The sequence below is a fragment of the Brachyistius frenatus genome, unplaced genomic scaffold (genome assembly GCF_029030835.1).
Source record: "Brachyistius frenatus isolate BFR_SWC_R1_liver_20210118 unplaced genomic scaffold, ASM2903083v1 Contig_23, whole genome shotgun sequence".
Taxonomy (NCBI): Eukaryota; Metazoa; Chordata; class Actinopteri; family Embiotocidae; genus Brachyistius; species Brachyistius frenatus.
Window position 1 is genome coordinate 3729645 of NW_027210622.1, and position 24123 is coordinate 3753767.

Consider the following 24123-nt stretch of genomic DNA (forward strand, 5'->3'; position numbering starts at 1 on the left):
TGAAGTTCAAATCTGTTCTCTTTAATGAATAAACCTGTGGTGCCAGACCGGCTAAATTAAGGTCAGGAGATTACCTTGACGCAATCGTTTCCACGAACTCCTCCATGTCGCACTCCTCTAAGGCATGGCATTAGTCTGCCTCACTACCTTCTCATATGGCTGATGTTTCTTCGAGATAACACATTTAGCCGTAAAAACTCAGTTTAATCGATCTTTTTCGGCTTTACTCGTGCGAGCGGATGCCCTGCCTCCACCCTGAAGCGCTGGAGTCCATGAAGCCTGGCAGTGTGACTCGCGGGACGCCTCCTGCCGCTGACACGGACATGTCCTTCCGCAGGGAAACAGTGAGTGAGCCGCCGATGGTACGAGGCATGGGCTGGTTCTTCTCCCCGCTGTGGAGCCCGCACACCAAGGCGCGCAGCAAGAAGTTTGGAGACGGTATGAGAGGCGAGCATGTGGAGGCATGGTTGGATGACCACTCCGACTTCACGAGGGCGTACTTTATACGCAGAGCTTCAGCGTAAGATTTTTTTTTTTTTTTTTTTTTCCACTAAAAGTGTTTCGAACCGACAGCTGAGAATAAATGACATTTTGCACGATTAGAAGCTCATGGAAGTGTGCCCTTTATTATATAGGCCAGTTAATGGAAGCAGTGCTCGAAGTGGGTAGGTCGAAGCTGCTATTACTCTACTCGACACATCAACTATCTGGGCCATTCATAATGGTACTGAAAAAAAAAACCTCTCCATTACACAGGGGGCACTGGTGACGCTCACCTGTTTCGGTTCGCCTGCTTGTTTTTGTTTTGTTTACTGTCTATGTCAGATTAACCTAATAGTAATGTTGACCCTGCTCCAAAAAGACACAGAGAATAGGAACAGAATTAAAAGATGGCACAGCAGAGCTTCAAAAGTCAAATCCTACCCAACCGGTGCTAAATCCAGGTTGGAAGCGGCGAGCTAACGTTGGCGTTACTGCTGGAAGAGAAGAGACTGTTGATGTGACGTTAGCATCAGCAAAGAACCTGCAATTGCAATTCAGTAAAACCCAAGAAAATTCTGTGAACGTGTGAACATATTTATTATTCTAATGCTGGATATATTTATGCTGCCATCAAATATTTAATCAGGTAATGCAACCTAATTGTCAACTTTTTCTGGTCTCCAGAGTTCAAGCTGAAGTCACCATTGCTCGGCCAAATGCAGCGATTCATTTCCACAAAAAAAACTAATGTGTTTTCATTTTTTGCTTTACCAGCAAGTGATTAATGCCATCCGTCTTGACTATGATTTCAGAGTCAGTGAAACACAAGCAGAGATGTCACAACTGGTGCCTCAGATTCCCAGGAGCAGCTCTGAGCACTCTGACCTGTTGAGGCAGGCTCCTCTTCAACTGGGTGCTTCTCCACTGAGCAGCTCATACCTGAACATTTCATCTTCAACAGACAGGGTCAAACCCAGTGCTTCGAATCTTAGTGCCCCTGAAGGGATGGATCGCTTCTGTCACACGCCTTGCTCTCCCCGCTCCCCCCGCTCACCTCACTCCTCCCACTTCTCCCACTTCTCTTTCTCTTCCTGCCATTCTCCTTCTCCCAATAGCCCGTTCGCCCCTGACTTGTCCCATTCTCCACAACCTCTGTCCTCCATTGCTACAAAGAATACAGCCTGTGGCCAAGGCGAAGGCTGCCCATGGATGATGGGGCTCCTGGGAGGAGGCCTGATGTGGATGGGTTCTGTAGCAGAGCTCTGCCAGGGGGCTGTCATGCATGCTGGGGAGCTGCTTGGAGCTGAGGGTTGTTCCCTCTCTCTTGTAAGGAAAGACTGTAGTGGAAGGAGCCCCTTGGAGGAGGTGATAGCCCTAACAGCACTGGGGTGTTTCGGTGAAGGCAACGTGTACAGCCATGCACATCTGGAGCTGGCGAAGGGTATCATGGGATGTGTGTTGACTGCAGGTTCACCAATGAACTTTAAAGATGCATCTGAGGTAATCCTTCTTTTGCACGTCATGACTCTGCATTTTATAGTAAGCTGTAGGAGTGTGTAAGGGAATCCCAGATGATGCACCTGTTTTGAATCTTTTTAGAATCCTCTTCCACAGATAAACCTCTAATTACTGACATAGTGCTGTGCACTACTATACTGCAGTGTGTCCCTCCCTTGCACGCAAACACACATGAACACACGCCCATGTAATGAGGTAAGATGGCACAGCTCACTAAACAGCTTGCAGGAGGTGCACACACTAGCTCTCCCTGTCCTTACTACCAACGTGATAAGGAATGAGTGCCAATGCCTGGCGGTGTCACACACCAGGTAATCCCAAGGTCAGCGTGGGTGTAGATGGGTTTTCTTATTAGGCTGTTGGACACCAGGGTTCCTAAGAAGTGGGTATTCCTGGTTTCTAAGGCTGATGAGCAATATTGACCAGGAGGCTTAAGGAGTATGAATAAGGTTTCAGGTATTAAAGTCTATTGCTGCCAAACTACATATAAATCAAATACACACACTGGTGCTATGTTTTATACACTCAGTTGCTATTCAGTAAGCATCAATAAGGGATGTGCTTATCTGCACTATTATGTACCTTTGGTTTCTTTGTTCACCTCCACAGGACCCCAGATTCAACTTGGATAACAATCAATTGTCAAAGGTCAGGACTGTTTTGAGTGTTCCCATCAAGAACCACAGGGGAGAGGTAATATACTCAACTTTATTTTATTATTTTATGTGTTTGTTGCACATTTCTCTTGCTTAATCAGGGTAAATATTGGCATTGGTATGGAGTTTTGAAAGGGATAGTGTCCATACATTGCTGCAGAGGTTATACAATAAAACACGTCTTCCTTGTGCTGACAGGCAGTTGGTGTTGTGGTATTGCTCAACAAAAGAAATGGCTACGATGGATCCCATTCGGTTTTTACTCACATGGATGAAAAGGTGAGGGAAGGCAGATTTGGGTTTGCCATATTTTAAGAATTACTCCAGGACAACAAATGTTAGAGGTTTTTGTTATTGTATGTAACTTATGTGTCTGACAGTATTTAAATGCTACCCTCACTTAAATTTACAAATTTTAATAAGATTTGACTAATGGCTGTCTGCTAGCAATAAGATCTAAGTTAAGTTTGAGTTGAAAATTCTTTGGTATGTAGGTGCTGTCCAATCATATGGATGTGTTGGGGATGGTCCTGGATAATGTCCAGCTCTATGAGAGCTCAAGACAAGAGGCCAAACGTAGTCAGGTAACTTTACCAGAGAGCTTAATGAAATTCATATATTTCTATGAATGGATGGATGTCTAAGTATTCTATTTGTGTGTGTGTGTGTGTGTGTGTGTGTGTGTGTGTGTGTGTGTGTGTGTGTGTGTGTGTGTGTGTGTGTGTGTGTGTGTGTGTGTGTGTGTGTGTGTGTGTGTGTGTGTGCGTGCGTGCACCAGGCCTTAATAGAGATGGCACAGGTATTGTCAAAGGAGCACCATTCCTTTGAGGTTCTGCTGAGTAAGATGGCTGCAACCATCATGCCCTTCACACATGCTCAGTACTGCACCATATTCATCCCCAGCAAGCACATTTCGGTCATGCAGGAGCAGGTGCGTCGCTGTTTAATTCATTTTTTTCGAGTGTTAATTCCAAAAATGTACAACCCCGTTTCCCAAAAAGTTGGGACACTGTGTAAAATGTAAATATAAACAGAATGCAATGATTGTCAAATCATATCAACCCATATTTAATTGACAATAGACCAAAGACTATATGTCAAATGTTGAAACTTACAAATTTTGATTAATGAAAAATATGCTTATTTTGAATTTGATGCCAGCAATATGTCTCTCAAAAGTTGGGACAGGGCATGTTAAGCACTATTCTGCATCACTCCTTCTTTTAACAACATTCCTTAAAGTTTGGGGAATGAGGATACCAGTTGCTGGAGTTTTAACAGTGAATTGTTCTTGCCTGATATAAGATTTCAGCTGCTCTACAGTTCAGATAGTTCTGGACTGCAGACAGGCTAGTTTTGCCCCTGGAGTCTTCTACTATGCCATGCTGTTGTAAAATGTGCAAAATGTTGTTTGGCATTGTTTTGTTATCAGTTAACCTAATTAGTTGTGAGATGTTCCACCAGGTGTTTTTTCTTAGCTTTACGTAATTTGTTCAGTCTTTTGTTGACCCCGTCCCAACCTTTTTGAAATGTGTTGCTGGCATCAAATTAAAAATTAGCAAACAATAAGATTTCTCAGTTTCAATATTTGATGTTTTCTTTGGTTTATTTTCAATTAAATATGAGTTTACATGATTTGCAAATCATCACATTTTATTTTCATTTACATTTTACACAGCGTACCAACTTTTTTGGAAACAGGGTTGTACATCAAATCTTATTTTTCTATGATACACTGTATTTTCTGTTCTTCTGGTGGCTTCATTACAGATTTCATTTTCACGAGTGATTCATTTGGAGTGTGAGGAGCTTGGATCAACTTGCCAGATCTACAGAAGGTATTGCCTGCTCACTGTATAAGTCCTTATTAATAATTGACTTCAACCAATTTTGGTTTATCAGAAGAGTGCATTATTTTTCAGGGAGCGTGACACCAGCGATATAGATCCATTGTATGCCTTTCAAACACTGTTGTCTATGGAAACACTTAATATGTCAAAGTGTTCTGAGGAATCAATAAGGAGTCTCATCTGCTGCCCGGTCAGAAACGAGAGATCTGAAAATGTTATCGGTAAGTTCCTTTCTTGAATGGCAATCATGATTATTAATGATTCATTGCTTATGTCTCAGATGTACTCATGGTTTCATTTCACAATCTCAATAATGGGAACTCTCTGAAACACAACAGTACTTGCTTTCATGTTTGTATGCAGAAAACATCTTAAATGTTGTTTTCCTGGAAAGTGAAGTTGGCTATTTGCTACTACTGTAATTTAGACTGTTAAAAAATACAATTGGATAGAATTACTTTTTTTTTCTATATCGACCCCAAGCCAGTCCTGCTTCTTCTATCAGAGTTCACTTTGTACCTCGAAAAGAGGGGACACCTTTTAAAAGCTCTTCCTTGTACTGCACAACTTTCTGTTTCTGTATTGTCATTCAGCTGTGTGCCAGCTGATGAACAAACGCATCAGAGACTCAGATGAGGTGGAGGCCTTTAACAGATATGATGAGCGCCTCCTGGAAGACCTGGCAGTTTACTGCGGCCTGGCTCTACAGTACGCTCAGGCTGTCCAGATCACAGAGGAGAGGAGGGCCAGCATTGAGGTCACACAGGAGGTGGGAAAATGACCTTACCCTATTATTGTACTGCTCATGTCTTTAGCTGAGAGTCAGGTGAACTTATTCAGATGTTTTCAGAAACCTAAAGTATTGCATTGGTATCAAAGTTTAATTTCATCTTGCAGGTGCTTGCCTACCACATCACCGCAGGAGAGCAGGAAATCCAGGCACTGCAGGTGATCCTTAACTTTCTTTGGTAGAAAAAAAATGACACAGCTCTTGGCTTTTTTGGGTTAAATCAATGTGATACATGTAAATAGTTAGATCTGTACAAAAAAGAATACACACCTCCCTTGTCATTCTATTTTAATTCACTTTGGGTTGTTTTTTTTATCATTGTAGTTAGTCCTGGAATGACCCCTCCTTTTGTCCCAGGACATCAGATTAAAAGGCTTTATTGCGAACATAAGACTAATGCTTAGACAACTTAGTGCTCTTGATAAGCTGCTATCACTGCCTGTGAGAGGCAAATGTTATTGCATTCTCCTAACCCATATTAAACATGGATGACTTCCCTCCATGTACACCATGTGGATAAAAAGTTGACAAAGAAATTATGTTTTTATTTTGTGTGGCTAAATGTTCTGTGCCTGTAAATGTATATTTTAATTGGTTGTGTTTGGGGGGTGTCTGTTTTCAGGAGGCCACTATTCCTTCCTCTGAAACACTGCAGGTTCTGGATTTCAATTTCTCTGGATTTGGCCTGCCAGAGGACCTGACTATTCAGGCCACCATTCGCATGTTCCTGGACCTCAATTTGGTGCAGGATTTTAACATTGATTACAAGGTAACTAACCTGCTAATGATAGGTTTGAAAGCTGACAGTAGAAGCACTTTTGTTTATCTGTGATATCTCCTAAATATGTGAAAAGAGATCCATTTATAAAGTAGTTTATTGAAATTAAACAGTGTGAAAAGGTTGGATTCATATTTATGCAGCTAAGATTGAGTTTATTAAAGTCTCTCTTCATATACACACTAAAAGCAGGAAACACAGTCTATGAAAATGCCAAGCATATAAATATTTAATCTTTTATTACATTTTGCACTTGTACATGTACTTTACCTCAAAGAGTTTCACTGCTGGTGAATTTAACTAGAAAATACAGGCACTTAAATATTGACATAATTCTAACTGTTCCCTAAAGAAGTGAAACACTCTTCTGTTATTTATCACCTTTTATTTACATCTCTTCCTTCCAGAGTCTCTGCCAGTGGGTGCTGTCAGTGAGACGTGGGTACAGGAACAATGTGCCTTATCACAACTGGAACCATGCACTGAGCACTGCTCAAAGCATGTTTGCTATGCTCATGGCCACAGATCAACTCCAGGTTAGTGCATGTGTGTGTGTGTGTGTGTTTCTGCATTTTTGCTCATGCATGCATAGAAAACAGAAAACAATGCAACATTTTGGTTAAGCTTAACATTGTTAAGGCAGAGCAGTCCTATAATGGCCAAGGACCAACTATAGTGCTAATTGGCTGAGTTAATGGGTGTTAGAGAATTGTATGCATGTTGGTGACACGACTGTTATATATTGATATTTTTCTGTTGAATCCCAACTGTTTTTAGGTTCTAAAGTTCAGCTATCTTAAAGCTAGTGGAGGAGTCATTTGAGGATTGTCAAGGCTCTTTGCTACAGAGCACTCTTAATTATTTGAAAGAGGATTCATTTTAGACCTTCCCAAAACCTCTTAACTGCTCACTGTTGGGATCACACACTGGCCTAAATCTCAACTGAACTAATTTCAGACAGTCACTTACTTTAAGCAGTCTACACAGAACTTACTTTGCACACTTCAGACAGATACAAACACATCATATAGAATTAAAAACAAATTAGGCCATAAAAAAAATCAAGAAATCATAACCAGATAATAACAAATTAAGAATAAATGTTAATATCATTAATTAATAGCAGAAATTGAAAACACAAAACAACACCTTAAGGTATGCATGAGCAGTCATCAGTGCTGTAAAAATAAAAAAATGTTGGCCCTATTCTGGAAATGCGGGAATAAATATGTTTTTAATCAAGATTTTAATACTGGTAGTAAAACCTTGTTGACCCCGAGAGAATTATTTCCATTCATAATTGTGACTTTGTATTGAAGTGCCAAATCTGTGGGGCTAAGCTTTTTATTAAATTAGATTACCCCGAGGTCATTTAAATGGTCTTCCGGATGCCGCTAATGTTTCACTGGAGCTTTAATCAGCATTAATCATTTATCTTCCTATACATTAAAGCATATTTGGTGTAAACTTTGGTTTGCAGATTAACTATCAACAGCCCATCAACATCTGAGCCGGCTAAGAAAAATAAATCCTAAAGTTAAGACTTTTTTTTAAAAACTGGAACTTTAAACTGGAGCTGATAACACACTCATAGGGCTGACATAAACTATTATTTTCATTGTGGATTTACACACTGACTTTTTTCTCAATTAATCAATTATTTGTATTATTTGTATTTCACTCTACCTCTGTCTATCTTTTTCTGTTTTTATTTCAGACTATTTTTTCCCGCTTGGAGATCTTGGCTTTGATGATAGCCTCTCTGAATCATGATCTGGACCACAGAGGAGTTAATAATTCCTACATTGAAAGGTAAACAGTACTTTTCTTTCTGTGTGTTTAATTCCAAAAGTATCTTGATTCACTTAAAATAATATGTAATTCAAAGCTTTGTTCTGTATATTTCTTTTGATCTGTATTTCACAGGTTGTTTGATCAGTTATCCCTCACTGCCTTATATTCAGCCCATACGACTTCTTCTCTTTCTCTTAGGAGTCAACAGCCTTTAGCTCAGTTGTATGGACACTCCTCTCTGGAGAACCACCACTACAACCTGTGCCTCTTCATCTTAAACAATACTGTAAGACATGATCCGTTGATCATTTTGACCTATCTCCTATAGACCTATAGTCCTTCCACCTCTTTCATCTAATCTCCCCACTTGTAAATCATATCACACTCCAGTGTTTTTCTTGTGTCATACTTAGTTAGACTCTTTATCTGTCTGTCTCTCTCTTTTTCTTTGGCTTGAAAATTTCTAAATCAAACTTTGCAGACTCATATCCACACGTTATGATAGCAAAGAATTTAACATAAATGATAAACTATATAACACATATAGACAGAACAAAGTTAATTGAATAAACAAGTGGGTTTCTACAGAAAACTGTTATGTTCTAAGACAATTGCTCAGAAGAAAATATTACCAAATGTGATTGTATTGTTACTTTTATCAGAGTCGTGGTGTAGACACTTGGTTCTCTGAACAGTTTTTATGCCTGACCATCTCGGCATGTATCTGGTGGTCACTCTTTCTCTCTCTCATCCTCTGGCAGGGGAGTCAGATTCTCAGCAGTCTGTCAACAGAAGAACACAGAGCTGTCCTACACCTCATCAAAAGAGCAATCCTAGCCACTGACATGATCGTCTACATGGAGTATGTTACAACATTAAATTTCCAAGTAGCTATAGGTCAAGCATTATGCAAGTCTTGTATTATGTCTCGTTTTAACCCCTGTTTTTGTTTACCCTTGTTTCATGTGAATGTTTTTTAGGAGAAAAAAGGAGTTCTTTTTTCTTGCTAAAAAAAGCAAAGTGAACTGGAAGAGCGAGAAACAAAGAGATTTGCTGAGGTGACAATCATATAGATTAGAATCAGGGACATACTTTATTATAATGATGTGTGCAATGGAGCAGGGCAAGGGGCTGTCGTTTAAGTTATTAATTTACTCCACAGGTCGATGTTGATGACGGCTAGTGACCTCTCTGCTATCACAAAGCCTTGGCCTGAACAGCAAAAGGTAGGTCTATTGAAATAGTTTTCATATGAACCAATGGTTTGCTCTTTATCGCTCAATCATTTTCAGTTCACGCTTCCTCCTAACAGATTGCCAGCCTGGTTACCATGGAGTTCTTTGCACAAGGGGACAAAGAGAGGGAAGTGTTCAATATCAAACCCATTGTAAGTTACAATTCATAGTGTACCAAGGAGTCACAAAATGTTGAGTTAAAGTCAGATTAGGATGAGAAATTGACACATGAATATTATTCATTATAACTGATTTTTTATTTATTTATTGTAAAATAAGAATCAATGGGTTCCTGAAATTATTTTACTTCCCCGATCGAGTATTGATTCATGATGAGTCCTTCAGGCATGTTGTAGTCCCGGTTACATTTGTGATGCTCTAAAGTAGCAATAATGCAGGAACATCCTCAGACTTCAATACTTAAGTGAATTTACTTGAATGTAGCTTGCCATTTTTTAAAAATTCAATTGGAAGGAATATTCATATTCACCTATATATTTTTGCCCATGTTATCAAATTGACCTGTTCTTTTATGACATTAAAACATTGCTCTGACAGCCAGTGTACCCTCTCTTCTCACCAGGACATAATGGACAGACAAAACAGCACTCGACTGCCATGCATGCAAGTTGAATACATCAATGATATCTGCTATCCACTCTACAAGGTGTGTTATTGCTAATGGTTGCATGTGTGCATGCATGTGTCTTTGCATGTTTGTAAGGAAATATTTGCCACAACATTGTACTTATTGCTGTCCTGTTCTCTTGTACTCTGCTCTAAATTCCACTATTATATAAATCATCAACTGTCTGCTTCTGTCTTCCTCAGGCTGTATCAAGACTCTTTGACTCCTGCTCTCCCTTGCTGAATGGTTGTAAGAACAACAGAGAACACTGGCTGCAGCTTGCTGAGATAGCAGATGATGACAACAGTGAAAACAGCAGCAGTGTCACTGTCGAATCACAGAAGAGCAATGAGGAAGAGACGCAGACAGAGGATTAGAGGACTGGACAGAAGATGATACAAAGATGAAGCAAGGAAACTCACACAGCTCTGTGTTGCTCTTCACCCTCACTTTGACACATCTCAACTAAATATTGACCCGGTGGGTTTTTGATTATTCAATCTAAGGGTGCTCTAATCGTGATTTTTTTTTTTTTTTAGGCTGATCACCAATAACGAATCACAGATCACACGGTCTATTTGAAACTTTTTATTAATAGTGTAGCAATATTTATTCATTCAGCTATTCTTAACAACGCTGTACTTTACGTATCAAAAATAAGAATTAATACAAAATCATTAATTGACAAATGTTTATTTATTGGCAGGCAACATGTACAACATATTTCACTCTCTCTCTCTTACTGATGAAACTTAAACCATAGCAGCCTCTTCTCGTTGGGAACAGGTTATTCAGAGAAAGAGGGTGAATAGAGATCAATAGCATATCATCATCAATATCATTCATACCTCTTAAAGCTTACTTCTTAAACATTAATGCATTTTTCTTTATCAATAAAAGGATCTCTGCATTTTTGGCAGTTTGTTCCTCTTTTCATCGACAGCATTTCCTGCTGTGCTAAAAAGTCACCCGCTATCTACAAGTGTAGTGCAAGCTCATGTTGCTTGCGTATGACCAGGAAAGCGTTTTTATAGTCCTGCTAAAATTCTTGTGACAGCTGGGTCTGATAGTAGGAGGTTCATCAGCTGCTGATTTTGCTGCCACCATGTTCTCCTTCTTCATCCAACATTTCAGCATACAGAGCATGCAAGTAGCAGCTTGTCGTACTTCTCTGTGACTCGGAGCCGCTGGCTCCTTAACTTCAGTCACCGTTCTGCTGCTGTGGTCCAGCGGCCAGGATGTCAGAAAGCAGCCCACGCTATCCACGCTATTCCCCCCAACGTGCTCAATTTAATCTTATTTGAAGACCAGTGAAAGTAATGCTGCAATTATATCCTGAAGAACATTGACCTTATTTTGCTGCACATACAGTCTGAACCATGTCAGGAATGTCAACTGCATTGATTTGTTTCCTCAGTGCTGAAGCTGTGACTGTTAGCTCAGCGAATTTGATCATTTCTATAGCGTGTATTTGTATCTCTATCTATGAAACAGAGTTTTATAAAACCATATCAGATCTGCAAATGCATACTGAGCTTTTTAAATGTGTGCAGACTTTGTAAAAATATGAGAAGTTACTGCTTCATTTCCACATTGAAATTTGCTAAATACATTTGTGAGGTTCTATTCATCTTTTGAGGAGATTGGAAATCTAAAAAAAAAAAAAAAATGTTATTTTTATAATAAGATTATTATTATTGATATATATTGATATCTTGTCTTTGTCTTCTGACCTCTTACAAAAAACAGTGTAATCAGGGTAACATTTCAGATGTCTTTTCTGATGTAAACAGATCCACCACAAACAGTGATTTTCCCTCTAAACTTCATGGTTTTCTTTTCAATAAATGTGCAAATGATCCATGTCTCATAAAAAAAAAAAAAAAGATTTAAAATGACTGGTGTCATATAACGTAAAATGCAATATCAGTCACAGGGACAAAATGAGTAGACTAGTTTGGCTGTTAATACTTTTACTAACGCAATATTCTGTACACAGACCGCTGAAGGAGTATTTTTACATGAATGTATTGTTACTTTTATTTACGCGCAGGATCTGAATACTTTTTCTACCGTGAAACTCGGAGACGTTTATTACATTGGTTTTTGGGAGTCATCGCTTACCGTCGGCGGCCTCTGGGGTGCACTGATGAGCTTTAAATGTGGCGCAGTGGCTCCACGCTGCCGACCTGCAGAAGAAGACGCCGAAGGAGAGACAAGAGGAGTAAAATGACAGGGCGCGCAAAAAGAAAACCCAAATCCGTTCAGGTAATGCGACTCAGTTTTGGCTCCCACCGTCGGGTTGTTGAAGTGTCTGTTTAGGAGACAGTTTCGCCAGGCGGGGAGCTGCGCTGTGTTTGGTTATCGGGGCGACAAAGCAACTTGTGTTAAACGCTGTGGGCAGAAGTGTTTGGCACGCTGACTGAGCAGCAGACGACAACATGGCAGCAGCACCGCTGACTGGTACCGCAAAGCCGCTTGTTCTCTGAGGCTCACAATACACACCGGGATTATTATTATTTTTTTTAATTTTTTTTTTTTTATGTCGCTTGCATTGCTCAAATCAGAAGCCCTCATGAATGGACCATAATGTAGTCGATATATTAGCTCGATAATACTCGTCAGCTGTACCTCTCTGGTCTGCTGCAGGGAAACGAGTTGGTGTCTTGATTTTATTCTTGCTTTTATCCCAGAAATTAGTCCCCCAACAGCTAACATTGGTTAGCTAAGGTTTTACGCAACCGTTCAGAAAAATGTCGGTCGTTAATTGTAGGAGGACTCCACTGCCCGATACAAATTACACAGCGCCATGGCCGCACCGAGGGTCTTAGAAATACCGATGTCCAAAAGCAGAGCTTGCCAGGTGGTCCTCCTCACTTTTCTCTCCTAAAACGTATAACAAATTATTTAGGAACAATATATATGCCTTCTTTTTTTTCTCATCTTTGTGTTTGAGTTGTCTTCATTTTGGATTTTAATTGTACAAATGTGTCTTAAACAGTAACTTGCATTTACACCCAATGTGTTTTATACAATAATTATGACATCATCACTATGCCATATCTGTATTGTTGGACAGTGAGTGTGTGAGACAGTGTTGAACAGCAGAGGACATTACCTGCTATTCCTCTTTCACCTCCGACACTTTTGTCTTTTTCTTTTTCTCTCATGTTGTATTGTATCTCCTCCCTTGCTAAAGCTGAGCTTTGTTTAATGCAGTCTTTTGTTTTTCGTCTGTGTCAACGAAGAGAGTGAACGCAGGGTGAACTTTCATTTGACAAAATATTTATTATCATTACGATAGTATACTCTGTAGCTACCGTTGCAGCTGTAAAACAGTGGAGAAATTGTTTTAAGCTTTACAACCCGTACAAAATGACACGTTTCTTTATCAGAATTTGATCCAGTCTGATAACATTTGCAAAGTCCATGGTAAAGTAATGATGCTCATGATCACATGAGAAAGTCAGGAATCTTGATGTTGTACAGCATCTTTGCTGCACCAATGTTGTGTTATTTTATGCAGTTATTTCACAACTTTTATTATATACTCCTCAATAAATACAGACGTCTGGTATTTTATGACTGCAATTTAGGTTACGGTTATGTACAGCACTGAAGACAGCTGTGCATATTGTACCATAACTACAGTTGCCAGATCATAGATACTAATAAATCTGCAAAAAAAAAAAAAAACGTGGCCTACCTTTGTCAGGGTTTTGATGTACTGCTTTGTTAAAACTGTCTTAGAGATGTGTCGATTTACCTTATTGGTCATCTTGGGGGTTGCAGTTTGTCATGCTCTATATTATGTCATGCTAAAAGATGTTTTTAATATTTAGTTTACTAATATTGAAATAATTTTAGGTGTATCATTTTGGGAAGAGCTGCTATTGTAACAATACATTTGCATTTATTCCATGGCTGCTGTATTGAAATATATATATAATTTCATTTGTTTAGGAGTCGAGCACAGGCAATGGAGAGTTGAAGAAAGTCAGAAGTGATGAAGCTGCGCTATTGTCAGCAGTGAATTCAGAGCAACGAGATGAGATGGTGCAACTGTACAACTTTCAAATGCCAGAAGATCTGTACCACTTGTGGGACTTCTGCATTGAGCTTTGTCCTGACAACCCCCGTGGTAAGCTCTTGACACTCACAGTGTTACCTCCTTAGAATAACTGACCGGTGCATCTGACATTTAATCGATTTTTCTGTCGGTAGACTCCGAGAAAACGGGGTGGAGCCACTGAGTCAGCGCTCCTTAGCGAACTTGAAGTCTGGATAGATAAGGGATGCACAAACGCTTTACGAAACTACTGAAAAATACACAATACCACCTGAAAACTCAAGTGTCTTTAGATGACATAGAAGCACTTTCACTGTTTCGGGGTGTTATTGTAGTTTGACGTGCTGACAATCCAGGGCATTGTTAAAACCACTGCCGGATGCAGTTACTTACATTCAATAATCGTCCATCCATCCATCCATCCAGCCATCCATCCATCCATCCATCCATCCATCCATTATCTATACCCACTTTATCCTGAATAGGGTCACAGGGGCGTGTGGGGTCTATCCCAGCTTACTTTGGGGTACCCCCTACACGGGTCGCCAGTCCATCACGGGGTCAACACAGAAAGAAAGAAACAGACAACCATTCACATACACATTCACACCTATGAGTAATTTAGAATCACCAATTAACCTGACAGTGATCATTTAGTCTAATGAAAATTAAACAATTCTATCAATTCATCATTGATCCAACAAGAGTCTACTGCTCAGATGTTTACCTGTGTTTCTTTAAAACCATCCAAGGCAAAGGAGAGCTATAAATTTGAGCTTATTTTGAGCATTCTTCAGTTGTGCATATTATATTTTTGGTTATAACATAGAATCGAATAAACGGTGTGTATTTCAAATATATTTCAAAATGAGGATCAAAAACATCAGTAATTGACTGATGCCTCTGTCCGTTGTTTACCGTCTCAATATACTATTTTTATGACTCTTCAATCTGTTCAGGTGCCCTGAAAGATGCTCTGGGTCTGCAGCTGGTTGGTCCTTTTGACATTCTGGTAGGAGCTCACAGAAACTCCAAGAATCCTCAACCTAACTTCCACCTTCACTGGAGGTATTTTTATGACCCGCCAGAGTTTCAGACCATACTTCAGGGGAGCGAGGACAGCCAGCATCACATGGGTTACTACAGGTACAGAACTGCTTTCATTACAATCCCGTATCTTCCACTACAGGCCTCTTCTAACAGTGACTCCAGCAATATGAGAGAACACAGTCCAACTACTGAGAGATTGATAATATGAGTAGAGTGAAAACTACATCTACATGACCCTGAAAGGTTCTCATTTGTTTTTACTGATTTCTGTTGTTTTCCAGAGATACTCCAGGCTCTCTTCCTTCCTTTGTTGGGGAAAATGAAGCTAAGAATGGTTGCACTATAACACAGATGGGGGACAATGTGTTTGCTGCTGTCCAGTGAGTTGTTAATTGCCAAATATTCACCATATATCACCTCATACTTGAGATCACTTCCCACTGCCTGGTTAAGACAAATTTTAAATTGCAGGATTAGTAAAATCGACAATGGAAGTATGTGATTAAATAGCAAGTCTTTGAGCACAACGAGGCAGAAGGCAGAGCTGACACCTCTTTATTTTTGTATTTGCTGTAGTATTGGTGCCTCTTTGAGTTAATACTTATCTCTTTAAACATCTTTTAACCTGTTGTTGATCCCTGTGGTTTCTCCTTCACCAGCCTGTATCTGCTGAGGAAGAGGAAAGAGAGGGGCAGTAAGAAAGCGGAAGCAGAGACTTTAGAAAACTTAGAAATGAAGCTAAAAGAAAAAGCAGAGACACTGGGCTTGTCTCTAGAGCAGAAGACCAAAGACATGAAGCAGAGGGACAAAAAGGTAATATATACAGTAGGACAAAAATGAAACTGTCTACTACCTTCTGCCAATAGAGCACTCATCACAGGTGAAACGTCACTGCATCTTTTCGTAACTGTTAATCATTCCATGAAATATGGCATGATAACATGCAGTAGCATTTAACAGCATTCGTGCGAAGTGGTCCTGCATACAAAGCATAAAATGTATAGAAACTGGGTTGGGACAAAACTGTTGCGCTCCAACTGCCATTAGACAAATACAAACTTCTCATCACGCCTCAGGTGGTCACCAAGACGTTCCACGGTGCAGGCATCGTTGTGCCTGTAGACAAGAATGATGTAGGATACAGAGAACTACCAGAGACAGATGGTGAGCTTAAATGCTTTTAGGTGTTTTTAACACACTTCTTATTTGTCTATTTCCTTCTGATTGGTGATGTGAACTGACTTTGATACGCAGGGGCTAAAAATGTGAAATGACAGTTGTCTTTTTTTTTCTCTCTCTCTCTCTTCCTTTCTTAGCTGGTCTCAAGAAGATCTGCAAAGCCATTGCTGAAGCACGGAGTGATGAAGAGCGCATCAAAGCCTTTGGACCGGTCCAGGAGATGATCACGTTTGTTCAGTTTGCTAATGATGAGTGCGACTATGGCATGGGTTACGAGCTAGGAATAGACCTCTTCTGTTATGGATCCCATGTGAGTCTCTGAAAGTGGTGCATAATAGGCCTTCAACGCTGATTTGACTCTAATATGATTTTTTTTTTCTTTTGCATGAATATTTGGATAAAAAAAAAAGAAAAAGAGTATGTTTCACAAATTACTAATGTTTTCTTTTGATATTAATTTGTAATTATAAATAAAATGTATAATGATAAATCAAATAAATACATTATTAATCTTTGTTTTCCTGTCTCCCCTCAGTACTTCCACAAGGTCATCAAGCAACTTCTGCCCATGGCCTACAATCTGCTGAAAAGGAATTTGTTTGGGGACATTTTGGAGGCCCACCTCTCCAGTCGCAACCATGACAACCTTGACCAACTCTCTACACACTAAAAAAAAAAAAAAAAAAAAAAAAGACTCAGAAGTACTGTATATTTCAGTTCTAGCTCTTATAAGCTTTCCCACCATGTGTCCTTGTCCTTCTGTTGTTTGTCACCATTAATGTTTTGTGGTGGTTGTGGTGCTGCTGTCACTGATTGGAACCAAATCAGTGATACCTTGTTTGTTAAAGGTAGATGTCTAATAAAGCATTTTTATATTTTTACCTGTTCAAGTTTTGTATCAAACCAGATCCTAGTTAATCGTCCAGCTAATGTGTTTACATGGAGATTGTGCAGCAGTCATTGTGTACAGTATAGTGGACTTTAACTTCATTTTAGATTGTCAAGGCAGGATGCAGCCTGCTATTGTTTTGGCCACTGGCTGACAAATGATCTTCTGAAACATTGTTGTCAAGGTACAATTTTCAGTGTGATACCATGCTGTGGAAACGGAGGGCAGTTGTGTGTGTGTGAGTGACAAACTGAGAATTGTGACCAGCGTCTTGGAAAGACATCCCTACCCTGCTGGTTGAGTCATTATAACCCATAGTTCCCATAAACTTGCCAGTCATTTACATTAATCAGGTAAAAGCTTTACAAAGAGTGGTGTTAGGTTTGGAGCTTTGATTTCCATAGATTAAATGGATTAATTATTTCCTTTGACTCTGTTGCTTTTAATATGGACGTTGAGCTAGAGATAATATTTCTAGGGTTTTGCTCTATGAAGCAAGTAAACTGCAAAAAAAATAGCAACGCATTTTAGCAAAACTAGAAACTTAACAGAACCCCCTGGAGCTCGGTTATTGTCTGCTTTGCTTGTTTGGGAATCCAGTCTTGAACAGGCCATTTTTATGTAAGGGTGTAAAGCTTTTACTTACAATACTCTTAAAAAAAAAAAAACTATCTTGACTAAATTCTGAGGGACATCCTTTTAAGATCAGTCTCTTTACTGCATGTGCTTTTTAAATAAACAAAGGCAAAATGAGTTATTCACAGTAAACACCTCAGCTGTTTATTTTTCATATTCTCATATTTCACAGACATTTAAAGAAGCGGTTGAATAGGTGAATAGGATAAATATCATATAGCTGTCCGCTCACTCTGAAGGCTCTCCCACCTGTGACATTTTGCCAGTTTAACATGATTTCTTAAACCTCCCTCCTATTCGCCCTCCTGCCTGTTTTTCAAATGTCTCCAAGACATTGTAATTGATTTTGTCCTGTCAACCTCCATTAAATTTGTAGCCTCACGAAGAAACCCAGGCCAAGGTGGGGGCGTAATACCAAGAGGGAGATTGCATTATCTAAGTCCAACCCAAATGTGTCTGCATTGGGATGGTTTCATATGCAAACTTACAATTTTTAGTTTGATTGTGGCACATCATGGACCCCACTGCTAACATAAATGTGTGAAACCACCACTGCTGCAGAAGAACTGAAGGGGTGGGGGGAAATAAGCAAAACAGGAGGGCACTACTGCTCGTCGGTGCATTCAAGTACCACTGGGGACACGTTTTCTTATAGCCAGAATGAGAACAATTCTCCACAGTGGAAGACAGTGATGAGTTCACTTGTTGTAGCAGTGATGTCTTATGTTATAAACACGTGTAAAGCCTAATGTCACTTTTATTGTTACTCTGAACCTTTTACAGGTCGCATTTCAGCGACCGAGTCAGAAAATTCCAGTTTCATCACATTCAAAGTGTGCTTCTGAGACTTCCGATTGTCCTTGAAGGCATCACGGATCCTGCGGAGTTTCGGGGAAGCGCATCCGAAGCGCGTTCACGTGTCCACTCACATACACATACAAACGCAGGCCACACCACCACACTGGGAGCATCCCTGAACGGAGGGAGCGCTAGTTTTGGTTTGACAGTGTGGAAGAATCGCTGTATTAGCTTCAGTCACGTTTGATCCCGGAGCACTTCTGCCATCGCAGAATGATCCTGGGCCCTGCCGAGCCCCGTGGATTCTGAGGCCCCACACAGAGATCCACCTTGCACTGGCGGAGGGACCCTCCGAGCCCGCGTCGCTTCCAGCTGCAGCCAGCCCGAGACGGAATGTCAAGTAGCCCCGAAGAAAGTCACTCCAGGGGCGGCGGCTCCGACCGTGACTTGAAAACGGCCTCCTCGAGCAACACGTCCCTCGACGGAGGACCTCCGCCGCCGCTGCACCAGAACCGTATACGGCAGGTGGGTATCTGTCCGCAGCCTGTTCTCTGCACTAAGTGGCCCAGTGAGCCGTGTAACGAGCAGCCCAAACCGCTGCTGATGCTGCGCGTTTAGTCAGAGAGCAGTTCGAAGGCGTTGCCCTGCTTCATCACACCGGCGCCGCTCTTCTGACAGATTTTCTCAGATCGTTGCATGAATTGTGTTCAAATTAGCTATTAACAAGGGGAAAGCTGTTCCGCAGAGAAAATAGGCCAACCATCTGTGTTGATAAGAGTTTCAGTAGAGTGTGATAATACACGAATAAGCCAACCGTGCCAGCTGTTATGGCCGTCAAAATAAACATCACCAGGTCTGCGCTGACTCCTCTAGTTAGAGGCTCCATAGAGGGATATTTACAACTTCACATGCACCACTGCAGGTTTACTGTGGAGATGGGCCATATACGATTTACTGGCCAGAAAGTGAGAGTCCCTGCCTGAAAGGATTTCCTTCTTTTTTTCCCCTTTTAAAAGACACACTGCAAGTAGTTTAGTTCTGAAAACTGGATTCTTCCGATTTTTTATGATGTTAGTCAGACATTGTCAGTTCCGTTGCCTTGTGTCTGTCTGAGACGCACATAGAGTCTGCTTCGTTGTGATCCTCTTTCAATATAATGCTGTACTGTATAGTGTGTGTTTTGAATGTGCCCGTTGCGGGCCCACTAAGTGCTCTTTCAGGCTGCTCTTGAACTGGGCTGATTTGCCTTCAGGTATTTCTGACCTCATATGCACTGAAATTCTCCTATTACTGTGTAGATACTACATCCTTTCCTCTTCATGTGTATGCTGCAACATCATCACTTATATTTATTGCTAAGACCCATATGTGTTGTAATTATATGTTGCTTTACATGCGCTTCATTGGAAAACTTGAATCTATTCAGACAATTCATCTTTACCCACAAGTTGATTTTCATAGCTGTGGATTTGATCCCATGTGTGTTTGTGTATTCAGGAAAGTGAGTCAGGAGGTGGTAGAGGTTGTTTCCTGTCTCGGTGCACTCTCTCAGTCTAATGTGATTTCAGTAATGGACTGTAGTGCTACATATACACACTCGCATACAGATACACAAAGACACACACTTTCGGCTCTTCTTTTAGGGTGGGGCCTCTGAGCTCATATACTTGAATGCAAACAGGAGTTTTTATTATTTTCAGTGTTGAAAAACCGAAAGCAGAACTGCTCAGTCAGGTGTTTGTGCATTCATGATCAAGTGAACACATTGTGCCCAGGAGGACTTTTATAGTTATGCTCTTTTGTGGATGTTAGTTCATTTAAGGAGAAAGGAGAAAAGCAGATGAGTTATTGCTCTATGAATTGTATATTTTTCTCAACATATGCACGTGTTCATGATGTACTCTCTAAAAAAAATTATGAAGAAGACTTTTGGTGAAATGCAGAGGCTACTTTGACCGCTGAATTTGTTTAAACATTTTTTTTTTTAAAAGTCCCACTTGGAGCTTATCTTTGAGCACCATGCTATACTGTTTTACAGAGATTTGTAGCAGATAGTGCAACTTCTCAAGAGTCCCTGCATGTATTACTGTGCATCAGCTGAATTTATATAAGCACGTTTCCTCGGTTGTGATCCTGTGATCTAACCCTCAGCAGCTTTTATCATGGAAACACAGTTAAACTTTTACTTAAAGTCATCCTGTTTACCTCTTGAATTAAAGCTTTTTTGTAATTATTATTATTTTCCCATCCTTAATATAAAATTGTCTTGGGTCTTTATATTGGGATCAGAATTGGTAACTGCTATAAGGTCACATATTGTCCTATTATTTCACTACACTCTTAAGTGGTTTACTTCCTTTGTATTCAAATGTACAAATCTTACATAAAAGCCACGAGACAGCCATACACTGTGAGGGTGTAAAGTAGTTTTGGATTGTTAAGGTAGCACACTGTGTGAGGCTCCTGCGTGATGCAGGGGGATAATTATTTACCCCTGCAGAGATCCATTTTTAGTCCCCAGCAGCAGTGCATCTATTTGGCAGCGGTAGTGTTGATGAATGATCATGTTCTTGTCACTTGGCACGACTGACTCCTATTGGTTGGTCTGTTTGACGTTTTTCCTGTCTCCTTCCCCCTTCCAGGCCAATAGTGGCACTTAACATAAGTCATGACTAAATTGCAGGTAGAATTAGAGACTGGTGGAAACTAGTACAAAAAAAAAATGAACAGAAATAGCACTTTGATTATGGACATTGCCTTATGCTTATTGTTTAAAGGTCCAACCACACCTCCCAGGTCGAGGCTGTAAAAAGTAACAGTATCTAGTCCAGGAGATACATTTGATTTTGTTTGTTTAACACGATGGAAAATGTATTTCAGAACGTATTTAAACATGATCCACAGACCTTGCTGTGGGTGGTCTTCACTTCTCCTAACTTTGGCCAACAATATCAAGCAATAAAGACTGTTCCGCAGGACATTGATTGTTGGAGGACACACTGTTGTTGAGTTTTTCAAATGGCATTTTCAAAGTATTGGAACTCTACAAACAAATCTCCCTTTAGCTTCACTATTGGGTTTGCAGAGACGCTTCACTATTGGATGCTATACATTTAGTGTGTTTATCCTGGTCGAGGTGCTCTGATAGAGAAAATCTGTGACATATGCAAAACACAAATGGATAGGTACTGATGCAATGTAATATATAGTGGTCAGTAAAGCTCACTGTTGACATAGAGTTCTCTACAGGGATTACAGATCTAAATGCGAGACAAAAAGAGAATCTGTGAAGGGAGACCAGGATTTGAAGATCTCACTTGCAGGTCTAAAAATACTGCCTGTCTCTTGTGTGATTGTCCCGGAGAAAAATAGCTCCTTCCTAGTTAAGTGGCTGTGTGTCCCCATGTCTGTGCTCACTGCACTGGACCAGTGTCAGTGTTCATTTGCACGATGCTCTGTGCTGGTGTTAAATGATTGCACTCCACACTCTGTGCTCTCCTCAATCTGAACAATACATAGACTGCAACATGATGTGTCAACTCTGTCTGTGCCATTCCCCTTTCCTCTGGTTGATTAGTGGATACTTAGGAGCTCAGTTTGGAGAGATCAATTCACGACCAGATTTTATGTCCACTGCAGTGATAGTGGAAATATTTAAACCTTGAAGCTTCAATTGAGACATTCTGCCCCTTTTAGATACAGATGCACAAGAATAAATACATGTCTTAATCTCCAGACACAAATATCTGCATTTGGAAAGCTCTTGTTTTACATCTAAAGATGACTCATTATGTTGAGGCATTTAACTTCCTTCTATCTCAATCCTTGGCAGGAAGATCCCTTTTCAAGTGAACTTACTTTGTCCCCTGCTTCCCTTCATTTTGCAGCTCTGCTTGCACCAAATTCCCTCCCCACTTTCTGTTCAGCTTGCCGTCCATCTCTCCTCCTACAGGGCCACACTTCCTCTCACTGCCTCAACATGGGGGGTTTGATTCTTTCACCTAGTTTTCTCCTTGTCTTCTTGGCTGCAATGCCTGCTCATCTCTTATTTCCCTGCAAAATACCTCCCTCCGTCTCCTCCTGCACCCCGTCAGCCCCACACTCCTCCCCACTGATCCCCACACTGAGGGCCTGATGTGCCAGGAGGTCAGATTACACTGCAGCCTTTGACATTTTCATCTCTCTCTTTTCTGCCTCTCTGTCTGCATCTCTTATGCTTTTCTGTATCTGCCTGTCTATCTGTCTGTCTCTCGTTCTCCACTGGGAGTGGTATGATGGGACTCTGCAGGAAGGGAGTCCTAATGGAGCCACGGCCTTCATTACATTAGTTCGGAGCAGCTACATCAACACACACACACACACACCTACATTTGACCACAGCTGTCTTCCAGTGCAAGATGTCCAATGGAAAGGTTTGGCCAGTTAGGGTCCTTGTGGGTGCAGCTGCACAGGGTGTATGTCCGTACACATGTTCAAACATACATATTTAGTATTACATACCTGTGTTTCCAGAGCTGTCAGAGCACTTGCCTGGTTATAAATCTGTTCCGTTCCGGTGCCTTTATTGATGGTTACCAAATGCCATTAAGTATCCAAATTGTTTCTTGTGAAATATTGGCTCAGCACTGCATTGTTTTGGAATCATTTGAACATGATTCAGCAAGATATGTCTGTCCATTACATTGACCCACTCTCGATACCATAGCATCCACATCTTCAATATTAAATGAGGCAGTATAAAGTTACACAGGCCTGTGAGTAATTACTTCCATTACCGGCCAATCAGTAACTTTTTCAGATTGACCAATTCATCTTTCACTCTGGAAAAATCCTAAAACCCCTGTTACAGAGGCGACCCAATAACCAGGGGTTAGGGCGCATACCTCACGGGTTCAGATGTTGTCAGCAGTGACTCCAGTTTTATTTATGGCCAGCTGAACCTTTACAGCCTGTCATTTCTCCATGCTCTATTTCCCCACATTTCTTGTCTGTCTGCACTGCACTGTCCCAAAAAAAAAAAATCTTTAAAGCAATTTCTGTTATATGTTCCCTGAGTCAGGGAAGAGATTGTAAATTGCAGGTCTAAAACAATTTGTCGGTTATTCGATAGGTCAATCAATAACAACAACAAAAACCAATCATTCACTATTTTGATAATTAAATAATGATTTCAGTATTCTTTTAAGCAAAAATGCCATTCATTCAGTAGGTCTAGCTTATTATAAGTGTCTGATTTTCTTCAATTAATATATTTCAGGGTTTTGGACCAACAAAGCAAGCCAGTAGACTACATCTCACCAGACTGCAAAGAATGACAATGGCAATTTTTCACGACTTATATTCAAAACTGTTAATTGACTAATCGAACAATTTGACAAATCCTAACTAGCATTACTATGTCTGTTGTACTGAACTAGTGCATCATAGGAAGTTGACCTGTGGATCTGATAGCTAAATATTCACATCCCACTTGAGTAAATTCACCTCAAACAGTGACCATATTAGGCATGATACTCCTCCAAATACCAAGGAGTCACTCTGTTGACAAGCTCTGATGCAACATACAAGCAACAGTCAGGTGATGTTATCTGGGTTCCGTATGAGTTTCCATTCTGTGTAATGGAGAAATGCATTGATATTTTTGACCCGGATCCAGCATCCATATAGCATCAGCATGTTTATATTTGGGTACAAACAGCATCCTGACACCCTGTATTCTGGACTGTCCTTCTCGGTCGTTATGGTACCTCATAACTTGGGGTGCCCAAAT

At 40.4% G+C, this 24123-nt stretch overlaps 3 protein-coding genes across 3 annotated transcripts in view; all 3 read left to right on the forward strand.

The window, feature by feature from the left end:
* The first annotated feature begins 114 nt into the window (after positions 1-114).
* On the forward strand, positions 115-11582 carry pde5aa (phosphodiesterase 5A, cGMP-specific, a). The gene is made up of 20 exons (XM_069697396.1): positions 115-520; positions 1296-1983; positions 2611-2694; positions 2856-2936; positions 3152-3241; positions 3436-3588; positions 4428-4495; positions 4580-4728; positions 5101-5276; positions 5405-5455; positions 5920-6066; positions 6483-6611; positions 7793-7887; positions 8068-8155; positions 8631-8731; positions 8850-8927; positions 9032-9095; positions 9182-9256; positions 9688-9771; positions 9936-11582. Exons 1-20 carry the CDS (start codon positions 240-242, stop codon positions 10107-10109), a joined length of 2856 nt encoding a protein of 951 aa, XP_069553497.1. The 5' UTR covers positions 115-239; the 3' UTR covers positions 10110-11582.
* Positions 11583-11932: 350 nt separating this feature from the next.
* Positions 11933-16911, forward strand: hpf1 (histone PARylation factor 1). Its single transcript, XM_069697450.1, has 8 exons — positions 11933-12000; positions 13696-13873; positions 14761-14947; positions 15133-15231; positions 15511-15664; positions 15928-16015; positions 16168-16340; positions 16566-16911. Exons 1-8 carry the CDS (start codon positions 11962-11964, stop codon positions 16698-16700), a joined length of 1053 nt encoding a protein of 350 aa, XP_069553551.1. The 5' UTR covers positions 11933-11961; the 3' UTR covers positions 16701-16911.
* Positions 16912-18469: 1558 nt separating this feature from the next.
* Positions 18470-24123, forward strand: part of LOC138620312 (ankyrin-3-like) — a 69174-nt gene continuing 63520 nt past the window's right edge. Inside the window, exon 1 of the mRNA XM_069697401.1 lies at positions 18470-18878. Coding sequence (XP_069553502.1) covers positions 18747-18878 — 132 coding nt within the window. The 5' untranslated portion in view covers positions 18470-18746. The remainder of the gene's footprint in view (positions 18879-24123) is intronic.

What these genes read in the sequence shown, in the direction of transcription:
- pde5aa (XM_069697396.1), top strand. Translation starts at nt 240, where the DNA reads ATGCCCTGCCTCCACCCTGAAGCGCTGGAGTCCATGAAGCCTGGCAGT. An exon ending in TCAAGAACCACAGGGGAGAG is followed by an intron (nt 2,695 to 2,855) that starts GTAATATACTCA and finishes TTGTGCTGACAG; the next exon opens with GCAGTTGGTGTTGTGGTATT. An exon ending in AAACAAAGAGATTTGCTGAG is followed by an intron (nt 8,928 to 9,031) that starts GTGACAATCATA and finishes TTTACTCCACAG; the next exon opens with GTCGATGTTGATGACGGCTA.
- hpf1 (XM_069697450.1), top strand. Translation starts at nt 11,962, where the DNA reads ATGACAGGGCGCGCAAAAAGAAAACCCAAATCCGTTCAG. An exon ending in AATGTGTTTGCTGCTGTCCA is followed by an intron (nt 15,232 to 15,510) that starts GTGAGTTGTTAA and finishes CTCCTTCACCAG; the next exon opens with CCTGTATCTGCTGAGGAAGA. An exon ending in TCTTCTGTTATGGATCCCAT is followed by an intron (nt 16,341 to 16,565) that starts GTGAGTCTCTGA and finishes GTCTCCCCTCAG; the next exon opens with TACTTCCACAAGGTCATCAA.